This window comes from Piliocolobus tephrosceles, chromosome 11 (assembly GCF_002776525.5).
Source record: "Piliocolobus tephrosceles isolate RC106 chromosome 11, ASM277652v3, whole genome shotgun sequence".
In the NCBI taxonomy this organism is placed as follows: domain Eukaryota; kingdom Metazoa; phylum Chordata; class Mammalia; order Primates; family Cercopithecidae; genus Piliocolobus; species Piliocolobus tephrosceles.
Window position 1 is genome coordinate 52158940 of NC_045444.1, and position 15904 is coordinate 52174843.

Sequence of the window (15904 nt, forward strand, 5' to 3'; positions counted from 1 at the left end):
TGTCCTTTATTTCTTTCTCTTGCCTGATTGCTCTGGCTAGAACTTCATTACTATAAAATAGCATAAAAATTGAATAAACGTAGTGAAAGTGAGTATCCTTGTCTTCTTTCAGATCGTGAAAAGAAAGCTTTCAGCTCTTCCCTGGTTAGTATCATGTTATCTGTGGGTTTGTTACATATGGCCTTCATCACATTAAGGTATGTTTCTTCTATACCTAATTTGTTGATAAGTTTTATCAAACATAGGATACTAAATTTTATACAATGCTTTTTCTCTGTCTATTGAGATGACCACATGGTTTTTACGTTTCATTCTGTTGATATAATGTCGAAAGCTTATTGTTCTGCAAATGTTGAAACATCTTTGCATCCCTGGGACGATTTCCGGTTGAGCATGGTGAATAGTCTTTTTGATAGGCTGTTGGATTTGAGTTGCTAGTATATTTTGCTGGGGCATTTTGCATCTCTGTTCATTAGGGATAGTGGCCTCCAGTTTTCTTTGTTTGTGTGTATCCTTGTCCGGTTCTGGTATTGGGGTAATACTGGCCTTGTAGAATGAGTTTAGAATACTTTCTTTCCTTTTGATTTTTTTGGAATAATTTGAGAAGAATTAATATTAGTTCTTCTTTAAATGTTTGGTAGAACTCATCAGCGAAGCCATGTAGTCCTGGACTTTTCTTTGCTAGGAGAGTTTTAATTACTGATTCAATCTTGTTACTCATTATTGGTCTGTTCGAGTTTTCCACTTCTTCATGATACAATCTTGGCAAGTTGTATGTATTGAGTAATTTATCAATTTCCATTAGGTTTTCCAATTTGTTTGTGTATGCTTGTTCATAGTAGTCTCTAATGATCAGTAGCTGCTGCAAACGTTGTTAATGATTCTGAAGTTGCATCCAAATTTAGGCAAAGACAATTCAAAGGATATGATCCAGAACAGGCATTTGTAATAAAGTCCCCAAGTACGTCTTTCACACACTAAAATTCTGAAGCACTGATCTTCATCATGCTATCTCTTTTAAATTCAATCTGTAGCCAACAGCTACTTACACTGTATATGTAAGCACTCAATTCCATACTTATAATAATTGTACATTGAGCACTTACTTTTCAGTAAGCATTTTCTAATTGTTTATGAGAATCATGTAATTTTTATTACAATCTATTTTACACATAAGTAAACTGAAAAAAAGTTTTTTGTAAATTGCTCGAGGTCATATCAAAAGCTAAGATTTGAAGCAAATATTCTATCTTAAAAAGTGGCATTCTTTTTTTTTATTATTATACTTTAAGTTTTAGGGTACATGTGCACAACGTGCAGGTTTGTTACATATGTATACATGTGCCATGTTGGTGTGCTGCACCCATTAACTCCTCGTTTATGTTAGGTATATCTCCTAATGCTTTCCCTCCCCCCTCCCCACAGTAGGCCCCGGTGTGTGATGTTCCCCTTCCTGTGTCCAAGTGATCTCATTGTTCAATTCCCACCTATGAGTGAGAATATGTGGTGTTTGGTTTTCTGTTCTTGCGATAGTTTGCTGAGAATGATGGTTTCCAGCTGCATCCATGTCCCTATAAAGGACACAAACTCATCCTTTTTTATGACTGCATAGTATTCCATGGTGTATATGTGCCACATTTTCTTAATCCAGTCTGTCACTGATGGACATTTGGGTTGATTCCAAGTCTTTGCTATTGTGAATAGTGCCGCAGTAAACATATGTGTGCATGTGTCTTTATAGCAGCATGATTTATAATCCTTTCGGTATATACCCAGTAATGGGATGGCTGGGTCAAATGGTATTTCTAGTTCTAGATCCTTGAGGAATCGCCACACTGTTTTCCACAGTGGTTGAACTAGTTTACAGTCCCACCAACAGTGTAAAAGTGTTCCTATTTCTCGACATCCTCTCCAGCCCCTGTTGTTTCCTGACTTTTTAATGATTGCCATTCTAACTGGTGTGAGATGTTATCTCATTGTGGTTTTGATTTGCATTTCTCTGATGGCAAGTGATGATGAGCATTTTTTCATGTGTCTATTGGCTGTATGAATGTCTTCTTTTGAGAAGTGTGTGTTCATATTCTTTGCCCACTTTTTGATGGGGTTGTTTGCTTTTTTCTTGTAAATTAAAAGTGGTATTCTTAATCATATCCCAAGGTAGTGGCTAAGACTTAATGATATAAATATATAAATTAGGAGTTACTTTCTATTGGGTAATCAAATTTGCCTTTTTGGCTCATCCAGGCTCATCATAAACACAACCATCACTATTTCAAAGGCATCTCAAATATGAAAAAAACAAAAGTTGCAAAGGAGGGAATTCATAATTCAAGACTCTAGGAACTCAAGTGGGAGATGAAGATTATGAGAATTAGAGCAGGAAAAGTTAGCATAGGAGGATTAGAAACATTTTAGACAAAGAAAATGTGCACTATTTTAGTGATCCACATGGGAAAACAAAACAAAACAAAACAAAAATGACAAAATTTAAACTGGTAATATTTTAATCTGAAGAGGCTGGAAAGAAAGACCTTAGACATAAGGTTTTTATAGTTGGCCACAGCTTAATATCTTATCTAACAAATTTCCTTTAGATCTTGAACCTTCATTATTTCTCAATTATTATATCTTCAGGTAGATTTGTCTATATTTAAGATGACATACCTTGAGATATGTCATGGAAAATTTTTTATGAAGAAGGGTAAACTTTCAAAGTTCATAATTAGAAGTCAGTAGCACTAAGAACCTGAGTTCTTAGGTAATAATATTGATGCAGAAATCGATGATAACAAAAATTTTTTTTAATAGCTTGCTAATTCAAACACTATGCTAAATGACTTAAAAATACTAGCTTGTGTATCCGTTACTACAACCTCTAAGGTAGCCACCAACCCCTGTATATTTGATTGTGCATACCATAGAAATGTAATAGAATAAGAATGTACACTCTTATCACATAGATATGACCATTATGTAATGAGAAAAAATAGTGAAAATCAAGAATATTAGAATATTAACATCAAATGGTTTTTAGACAACTCAGTTTATAGGACACTAGATTTCATACTCTTTAGGAAGGGCTCATGGAATAAGTGGCAGAGTAATTTTATGGATGGTTAAAATAATCTATTTCAGTTACAAAAGACAAATAAAATTACTAATTATAAAAGATAGCTGACCATTATGACAACACACCTTCATCTGCATACCACAGATATATGAATTCTATAGCTGCATGGCTTTATACCCCAGGGGAGACAAATTTAACATTAAGTTCAATAGGAGTGTTTGTTTTGTCTTTCAAATGGAGAAAGAGAGGTAGAAATTCCATTGAGCTGTAAATCACAAGACTGGGACTCTTGACATGGCTCTACCTTTGTAACTGTACAACTATATAGCTCTGGATTTATAACTGTACAACTCTAGCTTTATAACTGTGAATAAAATCACTTCCTTTTAATGAGCCTGCTTTTTCAGTTAGAAAATGAAGTGCTAAATGGAAAGTTCTATAAGATTCCCTTAAAAATATTACAACTCAACATACTAAGAATAAGAATTTTGTCAGCAGCTAAGGAGATCCATGAAAGGTCACCCATCGGCTTTAAACGAAAGAAAAATGAACAGGTAAGAAATAATTCCTCGTAAATGTTAAGAAATAATTTCAGAAGTATTTGGTTGACTTTGCCCAGCTCCTGAAGGGCTTTAACACCTAGAATCCAAGTTTTACTCTGAGAGCAACTGTCTGCCAGGTGATTGGAGTTTATAATTTTAATCTTCTTTAAATGGGTGACTGAGTTAGTTTCCCTTTCCATACGATACTTAACCTAGATGCCTGCTCCTTAAAAGGCATATGTGGAATCTGGTTTTCTAACTTTAAGCTGAAAAGAATACACTTTTAAAATTTTGGGAGTATTACTTCTTCCATGTAAAAGATTTTTAAATATGCAAATAAAATACAGCTGGCCCTCTGTATCCCTGGGTCCCATATCTGTAGAGTCAATGAACTACAGATGGAAAATAATTGGAAAAAATAAATATAAAAACACAACTTTATTGTACAAACCAAAAATACAGTAAAACACATATTTACATTGTTAGTGATTTAGTTTTACATTATAAGTAATCTGAAGATAATTTAAAGTGTACATACGAGAGGATGTGTGTAGGTTATATAGTAAACATTGTGCCATTTTATATAAAGGACTTGAACATCTGCAGATTTTAGTCTCTGTGGGGATCCTTGGAACCACTCCCCCATAGATATCAAGGGATGACTATCTTTTATTCCTTACTTTACCATCTTGGAAAAAATGTCCTTGGCTACATAGAAACATATATCATGATTTATTGATTTAATAGTTTATTCACTCAACTAAATATAGAGTATTTTATTTTATTTTGTTTTAATTTAATTTAATCATATATATATATATTTTGAGACAGAGTCTCACTCTATAGTCCAAGCTGGAGTGCAGTGGCATGATCTTGGCTCACTGCAAGCTTTACCTCCGGGGCTCAAGTGATTCTCATGCCTCAGCCTTCTGAGCATTTTACATATATATGTATAATATATATATATAGCGTGTGTGTGTGTGTGTATATATATATATATAGTGTGTGTGTGTATATATATAATGATTATTCCATATAATTTTTTTCTAAAGTCCACCATAAATTCATGGAAAGTGGAGTCTTAGTAAGTTAAGGAGAGCGAAGATATTTGGTAACTATTTGTCAAATACTTCCTAACATGAGCTAGAGAAAATGAAAGATTATTTTTAAATGATACCTTAAGACTTTAAAACAATGCCATAAACATAATTTGTAAAATGGTTGTTATATCTCATAATAAAAATACAGCTCGATACATACCTTGACTCACTAGAAATATGCAGGTAAGGGTGGGAGGGGAGGGCACAAAAGAAGGTTTAAAAGAGTTCCTGTTCTCAATGAATTACAGTACCATTAAAGGCATACCATAATTTCTCAAAAATTAAAATTTAAGATTACTGAATTCAGGAAGAGGTATAAAATTGTTTGGGGTTCAAAATGAGAAGGGACCAGATCACTTGGGGAGAAATTAGGAGGGATGAAATGAGTAACATTTTGAGAATGTTGAATATGGTTCTAAACGTTTTACATGTATTAACGTGTTAATTCATTTAACCCTTACCCAACTGTGATGTAAGTATTAACAATTTAATAAATGATAAATACAAGGGTGATGCCTTGAAGGATTTTGACTGGAGAAGGAAATCCCAAGCAAAGTGTGGAGAGTGTTTATGGCCTAAAAGGAAATTGGTTTAGTACAGGTAAAAATCTTCAGGTGAGCACTAGGAGATACAGCTGGTCAAAGCTGGTTAGGGCCATAGTGTGAAGGCTTTGTGCACAATACATAATTCAAGAGACTTTGGGGATAGCCAGGTGTGGTGGCTCATTCCTGTAATCTCAGCAACTGGGGACAAAGGTTGAAGAATTGCCTGAGTCCAGTGGTTTGAGACCAGCCTGGGAAACATAGTGAAACCTTGTCTCTACAAAATTTTTTTTTAAAAAATTAGCTAGGTGTTGTGGCATGGGCGTATAGTCCCATCTACTCAGGAGGTGGAGGCAGGGGGATCATTGAGCCCAGGAGTTCAAGGTTGCAGTAAGCTATGATAGCACCACTGCACTCCAACCTGGGCAACAGAGTGAGACCTGTCTCCATTTTTTTTTTTTTTTTTTCTTAAAAAGGAGAATAAAAGAAAAAAGAGAGAGAGAGAGATTTTGCGGATCATGGATACATCATGGCAGTGAAATGATTAGGACTGAATCTGCGTGAGCGAAATTAATCAAATAAATAAACTAGAGTAAATGCAAAATGGAAGCAGAGGCATCAGTTGAGACTCTGCTTGAAATGGTTTAGGCAAAAAATTGTGAGTTACAAAGGAAAGGTAATGAAAAGGAGAGGTGGATTCAAATAGGCACTGTGGAGTGAGACTGTGTGTAACTTTTCAACTGACAGGCAACATGGGATGAAGAATGGGAAGGCTCAAAGATACCTGGTGCTTTCTCATATAGCTAAGTAAGATTAAATCAATTATTAAGAACTAGTAAGAAAATTTTACCAGATGAATCTTCAGGAAGCTGTTGTGTAGACATGCGCAGAAACCTATCCATCACTATATGCAATGTTAAGAAGAACTTATGACAACAGAAATCTGAAATTTTCATTCATTTCATACTAATTGTTAATATGAAACACAAAGTATATGAAGCATTCTTACCACTTTGCTGTATTCACTATCTGAATCGCTGCTAAGTTCCTCAGCATTCATATTTTCCAAATCGGATTCCCCAGGGGCAATTGGCACTGTCACTGTGAGGCTGGGATTGTGAATAAAAGATTGACCATCACTGTCTTCCATCAAGTATTTGTCCACGCTGCTTCCAAAACCACTGATTTTATCTTTTTCCTTGAGGAAATTGTGACCTTTGCTCATTTCAGCAAGTGTATAGTTAGAAATATAGTTTTCCTTCTTAGTATTCAGATCTTCTGTTTGTCTTATCTCCCTGGAAATCTTTGGTTTTTTGGAAAATGCTTTTAGAATAAATTCACGTAAGGTTTGCTTCACATAATTTATTCCCTTTTTAATTCTGGTCACTGCAATCTGGAGGTTGTTTGCATCAGGGTCTTCTTCAATTGCTGTAAGATTGTCTGAACTAAATGAACTCAATAATAAGGCCAGAAATAGGTTTAGGACCTATATGAGGGTGGGGAGAGGGGGTAGAGAAATAGGGAGATAGGAAATATAAAAAATAAAATAAAATAAGCACACTTTTCTGAATATAGGCCACAATACAAACCAGCAACAAAGATTTCTGCACCTTTTCACGCACAGATAAGACCACATGAGAGAGACAGAGGAGAGGGTAAACTCCTCATCACTGTATCCCTAGACTAGCCCCAGCAGACTTGGCAGTAGAGGCTCAGCCATACCCAGGAAGAACTACCATGGGGGGCAGAGAGAATGATCCCTCACCATTATCATTACATCATTTCTAAGTTCATTTCTGTAGCAGTAGTTCCTTAATCAATTTCCCTTTTATGAACCCAAAAAACTCTCCTAGCATTCATCTATCATTATTCTTTATTACTTGTGAGAAACAGGTAGATCAAGATAATTGTGACTATTTTCTATTGTGCTAAAGATTTTTGTTCACTTTACCAGAAGATAAATGTCACTTGTTCCAACAAATGGAACATACAATACTTACAAATTTCCTGTAATAAAATATTCTGTGCAAGAAGTGTGCTAGAATACTACTTAATGTGACTTTTAAAGCACAGAAAAGGACCTGCCCCTTGAACCTGATTCACATGCAATAATGGCATTATGATTGGCTGGCTTCATTGCCTATTATGTTGGCCCTAGAAGAGATAAAAAAAAGGTTAGGACAATTTCTATTCTCTTGAAACAAAGTCTTATTTTTGAGTTAATTATTATTATTTTTTTTCTCGCTGAAGTAGAAGTGCAGGTGAACTCAACATTGTAAAAAAAAAAAAAAAAAGGCCAGGTGCGGTGGCTCACGCCTGTAATCCCAGCACTTTAGGAGGCTGAGGTGGGTGGATCACGAGGTCAGGAGATTGAGACCATCCTGGCTAACAAAGTGAAACCCGGTCTCTACTAAAAATACAAAAATTAGCTGGGCGTGGTGGTGGGCGCCTGTAGTCCCAGCTACTCAGGAGGCTGAGGCAGGAGAATGGCATGAACCCGGGAGGTGGAGCTTGCAGTGAACCGAGATCACACCACTGCACTCCACCCTGGGCGACAGAGCAAGACTCCATCTCAAAAAAAAAAATCGTAAAAAAAAATGTTCACAGAGGGCAGGAAACATGTAAATTATATTTAAACATTGTTTTACCCAGGAAACAAAAAAGGAAATTGAATTGGCATTTGATGTAAATCTTTTCATGGCCCAAATCATCTACCTCATGTTTTAAAAATCAGAGTAAGACCTAACTGAAGAGAAGGTACTCACCCCTCATTTTGGTCATATCTAAACAAAACAGTTTCTCTGAGATGTAAGTAAAGAGAGCAGGTTAAAATTGTGTGTCTCAATAAGTCTGATTTAAGAGGAAATTCTGGAGGTGGGAGGTCTGGGAATCATAGTGAACAATTTTGATAATTGCTAAAAGTCCCTGAAATGGTTTAATAGTTGTCAATGAAAAAGTATATTTCACTATGAAATACACATTTGTGTGTAATTGTTTTAATAGGAATATGGGTGAGGATCTGAGGGTCCATTTTACTGCTTTATTCTCCTTAATCCATTCAAGTGTTAAACCATCTTAATAGGGTGTGGTGGCTCATGAGGTTCTCACTTCGTTGAGAAGAGCTGCTGTGACAACTTTCTTTCCTTCAAAAATCATAAGTCTCTAATATTTCTATAACCTAGTGGGTATCACAAATCAAAATAAAGTCCATTTGTATCATCTTTGTATTATCACGTTAAACAAGAGAAGAAATATTAACAAAATGTATACTTGATTCAAAGTCTCATTGTGATTAATGGTCTTCACAAGTTTCTTGATATAGACCTGAGCTGCCTAAAATCTATTTTTCCAAATGTTTTACTAAATCTGTGGTCCTTAACCACTTCAATTAATTGGCAATAAAATGACTGAATAAATAAATATAAATTAGATAATAAATTAGAGAAATATAAAAAAAGAAAAATATAAAAAAAGAGAAGCCAGTTTAGCATATAATTCTAATGTGGAAGACTATATCAGGAATATATTTTTTCCTTAAATTTTAATTCTATGATATAGGTAGTTCCTTTATTAGTTAAGAATTGGTTATCAACTTTATGAATTTTCTTCTGTATACTTTCATTGCCAATAATTAATAATTAAAGAATAACAATATGAGTTAGTTAACACTAATTCTACATGAATGAAACACTCACCAATATATCTCCTCTGTTTTTTACTATAAATCTATATTGTCATTCAAAGGAAAACACAACTCTCACATCAGTGTCCATGATCAAATATTATATTATCCATTCTTCAAAGGCCCACTTCAAAAACCTCCCTTAATTCTCAATCTAGAACTCTTTCTTTTAAGTGTCAAAAGCATTTTATTTTAACCTCGTTGGTAGAACTCATCACTTCTTCCTTGTCTGATACCTTTTGTGTACCACTTTTCTGTGTCCTAATAAGCATCTTAAAAACAAGGATTAGATCATGGGTAATTGGTTTTGGTCTTCCATCCTAAATAATACCTAAACAATGCCTTCCTATCTAAACAATACCTAAATATCTTTCTTTTCACAGAGAAGATACTGAAAAATATTGATGGATAAAGTGAGAGCCAAGAGAATGCCTTTCCCTTTGAATTTGCCTGAATAAATAATAAACATTTAAATTATTTGTGATCATTGGCTTTGATGTGGCATGTTTTCACAAGTTATACCTGTCCCAATTTCATGATTTTATGTCAAAATTTTGTAAGAAGAAATACACGGCTGGGCGTGGTGGCTCATGCCTATAATTCCAGCACTTTGGGAAGCCAAAGAGGCTGGATCACCTGAGGTCAGGAGCTCGAGACCAGCCTGGCCAACATGACGAAATCCGTCTCTACTGAAAATACAAAAATTAGCTGGAACGGTAGCATGCGCCTGTAATCTCAGCTACTCAGGAGGCTGAGGCAAGTGAACTGCTTGAACCTGGAAGGTGGAGGTTGGGGTGAGCCGAGATCGCATCATTGCACTCCAGCCTGGGCAACAAAGTGAGACTCCATCTCAAAAAAAAAAAAAAAAGAAAGAAAAGGAAAGAAGGAAGGAAGGAAGGAAGGAAGGAAGGAAGGAAGGAAGGAAGGAAGGAAGGAAGGAAGGAAGGAAGAAAGAAAAGGAAATACACAAGCAAATCCTGCTATAGGAGCGTATAAATGCAAAACTGAGAAGAAGAAACAAAGAGAATGTGTATTTCATTCCATATTGGAAGGAATTTGTAAGGCTGTATAAAACTAGGAAGCTTATTTATTACCACAACTTGAGGGTGATCAACAATTACAGAATGGTAATCCATGATGTATATTTTTTGTGCAGTAAAAATCCAGAATTTGTGCTGCATAAATACCTTTGTGTATGTCTGGCACAGTATCATTTAGTGTGTGATTGGATGAATGTAGGTTTCTGTCCTGACTTCTGAGTCCTTTTTTTTATGGTGGTTACAAGGACAACAATATTTTAGTAACTTTTTTCAACTCAGTGGGAAGTGAAGGCACTTACCATATGGCTATTACCATACCCCACCTTCTGGATACCTGAGGAGAGATTTGATGTTAGGCTGACCAACCGAGACTAGTCAACATGGCAGATTTGAGAATTGAGATGAGTGGCTCATAGAAGAGCATCTTATCCCAATTTTCTCCTGCTTGTAAGTTTGAAAGTTTTCACCAATCAGTATAAGGAAGAATAAAATAAAAAGAAGTACAAGCCAAGAAAACACTAATTCAAAAAATAGACAAATTGCTATGCTATAGGCCAGTGGTTGGAAAACTTTTTCTGTAAAGGGCTAAATGATAAATATTTTAGATGCTATTGGGCATAGGATTTCCATGGCAGCTATTCACCTCTGCCATTGTAGTGTAAAAGCAGCCATGGAAGATATGTAAATGAATTAACATTCCCATGTTTGAATAAAATTTATGAACACTAAAATTTGAATTTCATATAATGTGCATGTGTCATTTATTCTTCTTTTGATTATTTTAACCACTTAAAAATGTAAAAATCATTCTTAGCTCCCAGGGCTGCACAATAACAGGCACTGGACTTGCTATGGTCTGTGGGGCATAGGTGCTGATCCTTGCTGTAGAGGCTAGTCTTATACATGGCTATAAGGTACGGGACCAGTCCTTTCATTTGCCTTGGTCCATTATTAACTTCATTTTTGTTATTATTAACTAAATCATATATTATTTACTAGTATAGCTTCAAGAGAGCATATGCCATTACTATCAAGATTAGAGAGAAACATAGAAAGCTTTGCATTACAATGAATAGGCAGTGATTTTGAACAATATAAATACGGATTATTTGGCTAGGGAAACCAAAACAACATTTTGTTCTCTTTCCTGTTCTTTCTTGTATTAAAATTATCACTATTCTGTTGCAATTAATAACTTTAGATATAATTATAGAATTATAAAAATAATAGATCACATCATCACAAAATAATTTCCACAGAGAAATTAAAATGTATGAACATCTGGTTACATACCACCAGGTTTCCAATGACCATGACCATCATGTAAACAATAAGGCACATAGCTTGACCAGCAACCTCCATACAGTCCCACATGGTCTCTATCCACTCTCCACACAGCACGCGGAATACAATCAGGAAGGAGTGGAAGAAGTCGTTCATGTGCCACCGTGGGAGTGTACAGTCATCATTGATCTTGCAGACACATTCTTTGTAGCTCTTACCAAAGAGCTGCATGCCGACCACAGCAAAAATGAAGACGATGATGGCCAACACTAAGGTAAGGTTACCTAGAGCCCCTACCGAGTTACCAATGATCTTAATCAGCATGTTCAATGTTGGCCAGGATTTTGCCAACTTGAAGACTCGGAGCTAAAAGCAAATATAAAGTTTAATATTAATCATTATGAAAATATTTTCAATGTTTCCAATCTTGATTTTTGTTCAAAGTTTAAAGCTGACTTTAAGTCCTATAATATTGTCATTATTATCTGGCTAAAATAAACTATTCTTATTTTTCATTTTCATCTATTTTCAATATTTCTGTTATTTTGTTCTACTTGCCCCAAAAAATGACAACAGATATTATGAAGAAAGTATGTACTTTTAGTTCAGGATTGCTATAGAAATCTCTTATAATTTTTGTGATATTATTTCTTTTAGAACTGATAATTTATCCTTAATTCTATTTTCTAATACTTTTATACATTTTTTCATGCTGACATTTAGATAAATTCTAGCATATTGGAGAAATGTGCTTTAAAAAGTCTTTATTTGTTTTTATATTGTTAAGATCAGACAACAATTGTTTGAGGGATAACTATCTGATCTTTACCAAATTCATAAAGTTATGAACATATAATCATTGAAATTCTGTAAGCCATAAGCTTCTTACTGTGAAATAAATTATTGTCCTATATTAATATAATAGAAAATATTTATATTATATTAGTGTGTACTTCAAATTAGAATTGAGCATGTCTTCAAAAATTGTAAAATTACTCAAGTGGTTTCAGTTCTTTAAGTGCATTTGTCAATGAATGGATTTTATTTTACTAGATATTAAGATGTAATCTTGCCTTTTGATTCAAATTCCAAAAAGTTTTAAATAATAATGCAAAACCAAATAAATATCCCTTTATTATAGAATATAATGGCAACCTTAGTTTATGTTTACCAGTCTGAATGATCGCAGAACTGACAGTCCTTCCACATCTGCCAGAAAGAGCTCCACTAAACTTAAAGTCACAATAAGGCTGTCAAAAATATTCCAGCCTACTTGGAAATACTCATATGGATCCATGGCAATCAGTTTTAATACCATTTCAGCTGCAAAGATTCCAGTGAAGACCTGAGTGAGAAATATAATGTTTTTCTGTTAATATTAGAAAATAGTAAATCAATACAATGATAATAATCACTGTTTACTTAGCATTTACTGTGTTCCAGACAGTTTGCTAAATACTTTATAAATGGATATTCTTATCAACTTAGTCCTATAAACTAGGTATTGCTCTTCCCTGGCTCCCATATAAGTATCAAAAGGTTGAAGCTCTAACTGTCCTGTCAGTGCTCATCATTTTTACAGAGCATTTTAGAATAGCATATTAAAATTTCAGTAAAACATTTGGTAATTGACACAGTCACTGTTTTCAAATAATTTATGTGGGTCAAAAAGTTGTTCTGGAAGAAGATAAAAAGAAAACATAAATTGATACTGAAATTTTGAGCCAGAAAAAAAAAAAATTTCTGATCTGACTACTGTTAGAGTAATAAAGAACATGTTGACTCACTCTTTAAAGATTTATCAGCAGATGAGAAAAAAGTATTTAATTGACAAGATGGCAGCTAAAGTAAGACTTCTAAAGCTTTGACACAAAAGTGCTTTGCAAAATCTCATTAATTCATGATACTGGTATCAAAGGACTCACTTAAAAAGGCAACACGGAAATGAATCCTTTGGGTACACTTTGACTCAAGGAATCTGATCAAAGAAGATTCTAAGGGAAATGTTTAGGTCTATAATTGTAGGAGTCAATTTTCAAATAATGCAGGATCAAGACGATTGGCAGGGAGCAGCTGGACTTGAGGTTGTGGTAATAGCTGTGACCACGTAAATCCTTTCTGAGTTCACAGGGATGTAGTCATCTCAGTGAGAAGGTACTTATTTGCATGATCTGGATCTCCACCAACAATTAGAAACTAGATATTCTGCCTTTTTCCAAAGATAAACAGAAGGGAAGAAGAATGCTAACTCAGCGAGCACATGGGGGAAAACATTGTTAACTGGGAATATTTGTAGACAATTTGGAAGAGAAGGCAGACCCAGAAAAGAACTTCTGGTCTTCAAATATCAACTTGTTTGGGACCACAGCAAAAGAAAAATTATCTTATGTAGACATTGACAAAGATACTCAGAGTTATTCATGGTTTACGAAGAGTCATAAGCTGGGATTCTCTAGCCCTAAAAATGAACTGGTACCTGCCTCACATCCATAGTCAAAAACTGGCCCTTTGTTTACTATGAGTTAGTGTGACCAACACTGTACATTTTAGAGATCACTGTGTCATCAGTTTTCCTAATTGGATCTTATATCTTTTAGAAGCCTGTTGATCACCTTCTCACCTATCCTTGAGTCTTCTATGTCCAGTTCAACCATTTTGGTTTCTCAAAATAGTTGTTTTTAAAGCTTGTTTCATTAAGTTTTTGAAGTTTTGTTGATAATAATGTTGATGATGATGATAGCTTTAATTTATTGTGTATTTACTATATGCCAGGCTAATAAGTAGAAACTATTTAATCCACCTAACAATATGATAAATGAAATATAGTTATAATTATATTATAAATAATAATTATCATTTTATAATGAAGTAATATTTTATAAATGATGAAATTAAATAATATGGAGTTAAAATATTTGTCCAAGGCCATATCACTCATATAATGCAGAATCAGCATTCAAACACAGGTCTTTGGGACTCTGAGGACCCAAACACTTCACCACTATTATGTCAAAGCAATACATCCACAGGTTTTCTGAAAATATGTGAGATGTGTACTTACAAGAAAGCAGCCATGTAATTAGGAAGGTATAAGAAAGAACCAAAAATGTTAAGTGTTGCTCCCAAGAAATATGCTGGAAGAAAAAATCATTATCAACTCCCAAGATGGTAACCTTTTATAGAAATAGTATTGTTATTTATAGACCTCAACACTACTGCACAATTATTTTGGAAGAGATAACCAGAAACTTGGCTCTACGCATCCATTCATATGGTAACTTCTTGATACGCATAATTATGAGGCTGCAGATTCATCTGACATAAAAAAATATGAAATGACAGTGATGACAACTAAAGAGAGAAACTATGAGTATGCAACACAGAATAAGAGACTTACCAAATTTCCTATAGCAAGTACATTTTTGAATTCCTCAGTCATTGGGTGATGTTCCATTGCCATAAATAATGTGTTTAAAACTATGCAAATGGTAATTGCAAGATCTACAAAAGGATCCATTACAATAAAATAGATATACTTTTTGAATTTTATCCAATATGGAGAGCAATTCCAGATCAAGAATTTGTGTGCAAATCTGTACCACCAAGGTGGACATTTTTGTCTGGACTCTTCAAGTTCTGGGAGAAAAAAACAGAGAACATGGAGTCAGCCACTTGTATATTTCACTGCTAACCAGATACAAATCAGTGAGGCACTCTAATATTGAAACAAGATTTGTAGTTTAGATTTTGAAAATTTAACAGTACTGTTTTCAATGAAAGTATAGCCTCTTACATAAGTCTATTATGACATGTTTGTTGCCTAGATGAAGCATAAGTGAGGGTAAGGAAGTGAAATTAATGACTGCAAGCACACATGTGGGCATCTTTCAGAGAAAAATGAACCTAACATGTGATGGTAAACAGGAGAACTAATGTTTCCTTAACAGAGAAATGTATATTTTCCACCAATATGCATATTTTTCACCTGTGTTTTTAGTCCCATGACAACAATAAGATGAGACTATTCTATCCAGAAAAAACTCTTGCTGTAATAGTTCACGGGTGAAAACAATCCTAGAACCAAGCAACTAGAAATAATTTATGGAGGACTCATGAAATAGACATTTCACACCATTAGCCAGCCCATTTACTTCTCATCATTCATTCAGGGGATGGGTAGACACTTTGTCTGCTCCCATGATGGGAATGTGGGGGTGAAGTGTTAGACCAGGGACCAGGTGGGACCTGGGGCATATTGTCAGGGGAGAGGGTAGAAGCCAGAACAGTTTGTAAAGTTGTCACCCTTTGACTATCTTTGCTTATTAGAAGAGACAAATTTTGAGTGAATATGTAATTTGTAAGATTGTATAGGGACAGAATCACATAGCTCTGGGTTAACCTTGTTTTCTGCATCAATTACCATTAAATCACTTGTCTTTGAAAGGTCAGATCACCCAACATCTGTCTTTGTGGGTATTTATTTTCATTTTTGCAAAGTCATTTTTGCCATGTTATCAATGCGTGTGTTTAAGAGCAAATAACTTTATCCATTTTTAAGCACATAAAACAATTCCATCAATATCCATTGGTTATCTTCACCATCATTTAAAACTATTTTATGGCCTCTGAATTATTCCTAAGAAT

At 34.6% G+C, this 15904-nt stretch overlaps 1 protein-coding gene across 2 annotated transcripts in view; it reads right to left on the reverse strand.

Annotated features, from left to right (window-relative positions):
• The window catches only part of SCN9A (sodium voltage-gated channel alpha subunit 9), a 184549-nt gene that overhangs the window by 71519 nt on the left and 97126 nt on the right, over window positions 1-15904 (reverse strand). For both annotated transcript variants that reach the window (XM_023188138.2, XM_023188137.2), the window contains exons 14-17: window positions 14658-14896; window positions 12432-12605; window positions 11270-11626; window positions 6264-6740 (exon numbers count right to left, since the gene is read on the reverse strand). In XM_023188138.2, coding sequence (XP_023043906.1) covers window positions 6264-6740; window positions 11270-11626; window positions 12432-12605; window positions 14658-14896 — 1247 coding nt within the window. The remainder of the gene's footprint in view (window positions 1-6263; window positions 6741-11269; window positions 11627-12431; window positions 12606-14657; window positions 14897-15904) is intronic.